This window comes from Cyprinodon variegatus, unplaced genomic scaffold, assembly GCF_000732505.1.
Source record: "Cyprinodon variegatus isolate N-32 unplaced genomic scaffold, C_variegatus-1.0 Scaffold224, whole genome shotgun sequence".
In the NCBI taxonomy this organism is placed as follows: domain Eukaryota; kingdom Metazoa; phylum Chordata; class Actinopteri; order Cyprinodontiformes; family Cyprinodontidae; genus Cyprinodon; species Cyprinodon variegatus.
Window position 1 is genome coordinate 708,787 of NW_015150677.1, and position 8,622 is coordinate 717,408.

The 8,622-nt window shown below is 33.6% G+C and overlaps 1 protein-coding gene across 1 annotated transcript; it reads right to left on the reverse strand.

Moving 5' to 3' along the window:
• Positions 1-2,947: 2,947 nt before the first annotated feature.
• On the reverse strand, positions 2,948-8,066 carry LOC107088597 (phosducin-like). Its single transcript, XM_015380880.1, has 6 exons — positions 7,958-8,066; positions 6,008-6,068; positions 4,839-4,975; positions 4,536-4,755; positions 4,320-4,432; positions 2,948-3,136 (listed from the first exon to the last, which is right to left on the reverse strand). The coding sequence occupies exons 2-6, from the start codon at positions 6,054-6,056 to the stop codon at positions 2,948-2,950; spliced, it is 708 nt and encodes a 235-aa protein (XP_015236366.1). The 5' UTR covers positions 6,057-6,068; positions 7,958-8,066.
• Positions 8,067-8,622: the final 556 nt, after the last annotated feature.

The following is an 8,622-nucleotide window of genomic DNA, read 5'->3' on the forward strand; positions in this document are numbered from 1 at the left end:
TAATCTCCTAACATTGGAGAGATTCCACCGATAAATCACGACTTATGAATCCTACAGCGGCCCAGTAATATCGCCTTTTACATAGAAAACACCTCCTTGGTTTCCTTCTTGTTTTTCTTTTTTTTATGGCGGTTGGCAAGCAACTTATTGATGTTCATTACCGCCACCTACTGGAATGGGGTGTGGATTGGGATACCACTTCTTCATCTTCTATGTTGAATGGCGGATTGCAAACAGCTTATAGGTGCATACCGCCACCTAGTCTACACGAGTGTGTAGCTCTATAGTTCCCATAGATATCCATAATAAAATCCTTTATTATGGATATCTATGGTTCCACCTACTATATTCTATTTTGTGTTATGTGAAAAAACAAAAACAAGCTTTATAAATAACCAAATTTTCTTCCCTACCTCAATCTGTCCCTAAAATTGATGGGGATGCTATATAAATTCTCCCACAAAAAAATTATAATGATTAAGTTCTTATATTCTTTCTATCGATTTCATTCTCTTAAGGTGATTCATTAAATAAAAAAAAAACATTCAGAAGTAGAAAGTTTGTTCAAAATATGTTTTATATTTAATTGCAATTTATTTTCTTGACTAATTCCCTTCTCTCAACAGAATGCTTAGAACAGACTAACAAAACATGTTTTACTGTCTCTTCTTGAAAACAAAGAAAATCACAATTTCCTGTTGGATGTTTTCCCATTTTAAATAATGTGCTATTTAACCTTGTATGATCAAAACCTTAATGTGGATATAATGGTTTCCTCATTTCTATTTCCTCCTGTTCTCCTCATCGTACCAACTTTTCTTTGAATACTGTAAAGCCACCTTCCATTTTGCCATCTTTCCTTAACCTTTTGTTTAATAATAGATTTAATTTCTTTACTAAATGGTATCATTATATCAATATAACTATTTTTTGTAGCTTGTTTTGCATATTTTATTCCTATATGTGATGTAAAAATAACTATTAAACCCATTGCCTGAATTCTATACATAAAAAACTGAATCTCTCATAAAAGGTCTGGTCTACTGATAGAAAGATTATTTAATATTGAATATAAAGATGAACTTGAATCAGAACATTTTATACTTCTTAAAGGACAAACTTCCTTAATCCATTCTAAAACAAAAACGATTCCCATCATCTCTCCTGCATAAACTGATACTCCATCAGTAACTCTTTTACAGCTTTTTAACACTGAATTCTGGAACAAATGACACACCTTGGTTTTCTTCAATTTTCTTCTGCAATCAGTAGTGCCAAATTATAACCATCAAATATATTTTAAATACATTTTTACAGTTTCAATGTCTTTTATGTTTTGCAAGTCNTCTTCCCTACCTCAATCGGTCCCTAAAATTGATGGGGATGCTATATAAATTCTCCCACAAAAAAATTATAATGATTAAGTTCTTATATTCTTTCTTTCGATTTCATTTTCTTAAGGTGATTCATTAAATAATAATAAAAAAAACATTCAGAAGTAGAAAGTTTGTTCAAAATATGTTGTATATTTAATTGCAATTTATTTTCTTGTAATTGACTAATTCCCTTCTCTCAACAGAATGTTTAGAACAGACTAACAAAACATGTTTTACTGTCTCTTCTTGAAAACAAAGAAAATCACAATTTCCTGTTGGATGTTTTCCCATTTTAAATTATGTGCTATTTAACCTTGTATGATCAAAACCTTAATGTGGATATAATGGTTTCCTCATTTCTATTTCTTCCTGTTCTCCTCATCGTACAAACTTTTCTTTGAATACTGTAAAGCCACCTTCCAGTTCTATCCTCTTCCCGCTGCTTTTGCCATCTTTCCTTAACCTTTTGTTTAATAATAGATTTAATTTCTTCTTTACTAAATGGTATCATAAATCAATATAACTATTTTTTGTAGCTTGTTTTGCATATTTATCTGCCAACTAATTTCCTTTTACTCCTTTATGTGATGGTATCCATGTAAAAATAACTATTAAACCCATTGCCTGAATTCTACTTATAAAAAAATTAATCTCTAAGAAAAGGTCTGGTCTACTAATAGAATGATTATTTAATATTGAATATAATGATGAACTTGAATCAGAACATAGTATACTTATTGCAGGACAAACTTCCTTAATCCATTCAAAAGCCAAAATGATTCCCATTATCTCCCCTGCATAAACTGATACTTCATCAGTAATTCTTTTACAGTTTTTTAATACTGAATTCTGGAACAAATGACACACCTTGGTTTTCTTCTGGTGAAATCCAACATTAAAGAAATGCTACTGCCTCCTACTGTACAGGACGCAGCAAGACTGGAAACCAGCAATCAGTAATGCCAAATTATAACCATTAAAATATATTTTAAATACATTTTTACAGTTTTAATGTCTTTTATGTTTCGCAAGCCATAGTCAGAGAGTTCTCTACCTTCAAAATTTCCATTTAAACTACTCTACTCTCATTTTTCACAAATCGATACCACAGTTGAGCTCGGGGTGAGAACACAGGATTTGTAAAGTTTAAATGAACCTACTTGTGCAAACAACCTGTTGCTGCAGTGATGACCCTCTTTCATACTTAACAGCACTCTTTCTGTGACGGAAGCTGAAAAGTTTGGGAATCGCAGCTCTAAAGAACTTTATAATAACCAAATAAAACAACAACAAAAACTTTCCCAGAGACAGAAATCACTGACAGTGTATTTTATTGAAGTATAATGGTAGGATCTTAATAAGCAGAAGTTAATTACAGACTTCTTCAAATCCCCTGTTTACACACAGCTTCTTCTAAATGCAGCCATAATTTACAATCTGCAGCTGGAAAGTTTAGTGTTTTTATTATTTATTCCATGGATCTGAGTTTCTTCTCCCCTAAACCTCTCCTTTTGTTCTCTCTTATGTAACCGCTCCATCCTCTTCCCTCCTCCTTCATCTTTAGTCTTCCTTTACTCCACCTCCCCTGCATCATCTTCATCATCGGCACATGCACTGAACTCCTTTTCAGGTAGGAGGCCGTATTCATTCAGAAATGCCTCCACGTCTGTTGCAAAGAACTCTTCATTGAAGTTTTTAGTGATGGCCAAGAAATTTCCCAGTAATTCACCAGCCTTATAAACCAACAGCGTAGGAAGAACCTGGATAGGCAAACAAAGACATAAAAAAATTAGAAGTGACAGCCTCTGAGGCAGACTTCAGAAGTAATGGTTTATGATTTTTTTTTTCCAACCACTAAAGCATCATATGATTAGTGAATTTATTGGCGAGTGTATTTCAAACTGACTTTACTTGATAAAGCAACACAAAATAGTAAAGTAGTGGTTATGAGTAGAAGAAGGGGATGTGTTCCTCTGTATTTAGGTAACCATATTTGTAGCCAGTTATGTTTAAAAACCACCTCGGTGGTTTATTTATTTCAATGACCCTTTATTGCTTAGATTTATGCTTATCGCATAATAAATGTGTTTTTCCCATCAAAGTCACTAACATTTTCCTACAGGCAATATGGGAGATACAGTGAATACATGCAGAAAGGCTTTTTCCCGCTTAGATGAAACCAAAACTGAACTTTGAAGTCTACATAAATCACAACATGTGTCGTGGATCACAATGAGCACACCATCAGCACATGACGTTTAGTTTGTGGTAGCATCTCAGGGACCGGAAGCATATGGATAAATCTATTTACCCAGCAATCCTTGGAAGCAGCACTTATAATTACAGCTAAACCTCACCTTATAGCCGGAAAACAACCATTTAGGAAGTAAACAGCAAACGTACAAAGAGTGCTACAACTGAATAGTTCAAATTAAATCATATTCAGGTGAAAACTGTGAAGAATGATCTTCATAATTTCTTTCTGTCCAATCTTAGGGAATTTAAACTGTAAAGATGCAGGTAGAAATATAAATTTTTAGATGCGCTAAGTGGGTAGAGACATATCTGCAGGCGTAAACTGCAGGAAAATAGAATGAATGTGAATGTGCATGATTGATTTTTCATTTTATAAATAGAGCATTTTAAAAAATCATGCATCATCTTCATTTAATCTGAACCATGCAGAAGAGTGTGTTGGTTGATTTTATAAAATACCAATAAAATCTACTTAAGTTTGTTGTTGCAACATAACAGTTTGAGAAAGTATTTAGAGGAATACTTTTGAAAGGCACTGTAACTTTACACAGAATCAACTCAGTAAGAGAGCATTTTTAGAGAACACTACTTCCCCTTTAGAGATTATTGTAGCAATCTGATCTACTATTGTTTGTATAATCAAAAAAAATTATTGCTTTTCTTTTGTTTTATTTTTGGTGAACTAACCTCAGATGAGAAACGCTCTGCAGCACCTGTTGCCACAGCATCAATGCGACAAAACTTCACAGTGGGGTATTCAGTAGCCAGACAGTCCAGACAGGAGTTCATCTGCTCACAGCCTGTCAAAGGATGCATGTATTTAAAAAGGTTTTCAAGTACCACATACTGATCAAGGGGACTGTGCTACAATGAGAAAGCAAGCTCTTTAATTTCCACCCAGACCTTTGACACCATGCTGGTAGATGTGGACCACCACGGGGGTCAAACGGTGCTCCTTTTCTATCACCTCCAGGAAAGCTTCTCCACTCTCCAGCTCGTGCACGCATTCAAACTTGGGACCAAAGCTCAGGCGCTCGTGCATTTCTTGCATGCACTGTTTTCTGTAGCGTTTCAGGCAACGCTCATCCTCGTTTTGGATCAGCTCGTACTCCTGAGCGCTCATCTGCAGTTAAAGACACATACCATTTATAAATACATGTATTTATTGTGAGCAATTGTGTCTTAGGGAGTCACGCTTTCATATACCTTTCTGTTCTGCCTTTCCTTGTCATCATCTCGTGGATTAGACATTTGTCTAAGCAGTTCTCTCTTTCTCTGAGGGACATTCTGGTCCACACTGTCCAGCTTGTATCTACGCCAGTCATTAATTACACCTTTCGGGCCTGGAGGCACACAAATATATAGTAACCCAATCATGATGTCAAACAGACATGCAAAGACTCAAACGTTGGCAATTATTATAAAACATCTGCATGCTTTTACATCTTAAAGCACACAACTGTTTAAAAAAACTGAAGTCTCTGCAGCAGTTATGAAAGTTGATCAGAAACCAAATTGAAAATAAAACATAACAAAAATGTATGTGGAACCCAACCAAATCATAGGATAACCAATACAATTTCTCAATGATCCAGAGATCTTCTATTTTTGCATATGTGTCTTGCACCATAAAAAAAAAACAGCTGGGTTTAATGTTGCCTAGCATTAAAATCATTAGCATTTACTCATTTACTCTGTCATCTGCTGGGCCCCTGGCAGCGCTGAGTGGGACCGAAAGAGACTGAGCAAACTAGTGGGAAAGGCCGCTTCTGTCCTAGGCTTAACTCTGGACTCAGTGGAGGAAGTGGCTGAGAGGAGGGTGCTGTTCAAGCTTACATCCATCATGGAAAACACCTTCTACCCTCTGCAGCAGACTGTAGAGGAGCTGAGCAGCTCCTTTAGTCAAAGACCTTTATTGCGCTACAGCAGATCATTCATCCCTGCTGCAACCAGACTCTACAACGCGACACTACAAAGGCAATAACTTGTGCAATGTATAATGTGCAATTACTATTTGATATCCTGTGCAATAACCTGTTTCTCTATATTTGACACCCAGTGCAATAACTATATATATAAATATCAATCTATATAAATACCCATGTAAACACCCTGTGCAATAATCCTGTATAATAATCCTCTTATAAAAATAAAAAAAAGCTGTCATATGTGGATGCACTCTATATACTGTATACATCCCATGCACCCTTTTCTTCCTTTGACAAATTCTTCTTCTTTGACTATTATAACTGATGTAGCGAGTACATTTCTCCACTAGAGGACACAATGGTATAAATGTGAATTCATTCATAAGTAAAGTCATCTTTTTCATGCTTATCTCAGCAGGATTTGAACTTATCTAATGTATCTCTGACCTGTGAAATTTGCAGGAAGCTCCTCTTCTTCCTGGTTTACAGACGACATCCTTCAGCAAACCTGCAATCAAATCAAACAGCAAATTGTGTGAATTAAATCCCAGTCAATACAGCCAACATGTTAGGGCTGCACAATGGCTGGAATGTTTACTTTAGGTGTTTATATTAGATCGTGTTAACCTCACTACTGCATACAACACTTCATTGCTGGACTGCAAGTATACAACCCAAACAAACAAACAAAAAATACTATATGATTAAAACATGAGTATTATAAATTAAAACATGAATACTATAAATTAAAACAAGAATATTATAAATTAAAACATGAATGTTATAAATAAAACCAAAAATAAAAACATTAAAGTGGAAAATGCAAACAAAAACATTACTGAACTGTTGAAAAAAAACAAAAAAGCTGTAAATGTAAATTATGTAAATTAAATGTAAAACTGTAAATTATGTCACAAACTCTGCATTACACTGATAACACCAAACCAAAAATACTGCATATTTGCACCATATATATTGATGCATATCAATTCCTTTTTTTACATCAGGTTTTTTCTCCCACATTGTTTACATTTGCTCATTGCTGCACTTTATGGAATGTAAATATTCATTTAATGTCTGAAAGCTGTACTACCAAAAATGTCATTTTGTATACACAGTTACAATAAAAGTTGTATAAGTCTAAGACACATTTTATTTAGATCATATATAAAGTAGAAAGTAAATAAACATAAAGTCATATACATGTATAACAAGTATACACAAAGGTTTTGTAAAGATATTATTTGTCAAAGCAGTTTTTCATCTTCTTATCTTGGATTCCCTTTTAAATAAATGTGTCATAAAGGTTATACCCCAAAAGCATAATAAATAAATTCCCTTTGTCTTAATCTGCTAAATAAAAATTGCATTCACTTGATTATATTGATTGTAAAGCCTGTTGTAAAATATTATATCCGTTGCTACTTTCAGTGCAAAGATTATGCAAATCAAATACTCGTATATCATTTTGTACTAGTAGGTTATTGAAAATATACGCAATAAAGTAAAATAAAATAAAGCAAACTAAGACAAACAATCCTGTTGTCACAAACAGTTACTGAGAACCAGGCTGAGGTTTACTTATCAGATTAGTCTGAGATTATCAGGGGTATGACGGGCGCACATTCTGGGGACATCTTCTTATGCTCTACATTATAACATGCAATTCAAGTTTATGTTTTTAATATGAAGATTGTTTTTCTCCTATGATCAAATCACTGCATATGAAATGATTTTACTGCATCAGATCAAACAAAATATTGTCATGTCACTTTGAGTTTATGTATGAATGAATTAAGCTTTTGCTGTTCCCTGAATAGTAACCTTTTTTACATACGGTGAAGTCATGTCCCCCTAATGGCTAAACATTTTATGAAAGTTCTTTCATGAACAAAAACTTTCTAGAGCATTATTAAACTATTTTAAAAATGAAGACACAAAGAAAGCTGCTGATGCAACTGCACTATCGTTGATTATAAGTCCCTAATCTGCGTCAGTCATAAAACTGGCAAAGCCCATTAGTTTGAAGGATTTTGTCCATGCAACAGTTTCTAAACCATTGGTCTAAAATTAACGTCGATCGAGCCAGAATATTTTCAATGAATTAAAAACCAAATCAATAAATTTGAGAGCATCTAAACATTATGCATGCAACTTAAATTTACATGTGCAACTAAAATGAAATATGTTTATTTCTGCACAATAAACAACTGATAGAAAATAAACTGTGCAAAGAAAAACAATAGCAAAAGTGATGCTAAATGTAATTATCATAACTCAAAGAATAAAAACAGTTTAAAATAAAACATGCAATTAATATAGAAGCAGTCCCACAAATGTTGGAAAATCCAAACTACAAGCTGGTGAATATGGATAAACAGTAGTAAAATAACTTACTTTTTGTTAAATGGTCTTTGTCTGTTGAGTCAGTTTCTTTTCTCCACTCAGTCCAAGAATTTACTGAGGAGAGAAGGGAGAACCAGGCTGATAAGAGGGTGGGGACAGAGATGAGTGAATAAGCTTTCTCTGCCCGTCATCTTTATCATCCCTGTTGCTGTAACATAGAAATCTATGATAAGACACGATACAAGTGCAGTGTTTTGAATCTAATAGTTGATCTTATTTTTTATATCAAAAGATAAAAGAAAATAGGACAGAGTTACTGCAGATTTTTTTTTCAAGAATAAAGTCGTAATATTATGTGAATAAAGTCATAAATATATGAAAATAAAGTTGTATTTTATGACAACTCTTACAAGAAGCACTTTCTTCCTTAAAATGAGGAATGTCGAGCATCATGTGAAATTACACTTTGGCATATGTCACAAATAAGGAAATCTTTTAGAACACAAGCTTCTCATAATATTACGACTTTATTCTCAAAATATTACGACTTTATTCTCATAATATTATGACTTTATTCTCATATTATTACGACTTTATTCTCGTAATGTTACGACTTTATTCTCGTAATATTACAACTTTATTCTTATAATATTGCGACTTTATTCTCGTAATATTACAACTTTATTCTTATAATATTACGACTTTATTCTCGTAAT

What these genes read in the sequence shown, in the direction of transcription:
- LOC107088597 (XM_015380880.1), bottom strand. Translation starts at nt 6,056, where the DNA reads ATGTCGTCTGTAAACCAGGAAGAAGAGGAGCTTCCTGCAAATTTCACA. An exon ending in GCTTCCTGCAAATTTCACAG is followed by an intron (nt 4,976 to 6,007) that starts GTCAGAGATACA and finishes GTGTGCCTCCAG; the next exon opens with GCCCGAAAGGTGTAATTAAT. An exon ending in CAGAGCGTTTCTCATCTGAG is followed by an intron (nt 3,137 to 4,319) that starts GTTAGTTCACCA and finishes TTGCCTATCCAG; the next exon opens with GTTCTTCCTACGCTGTTGGT.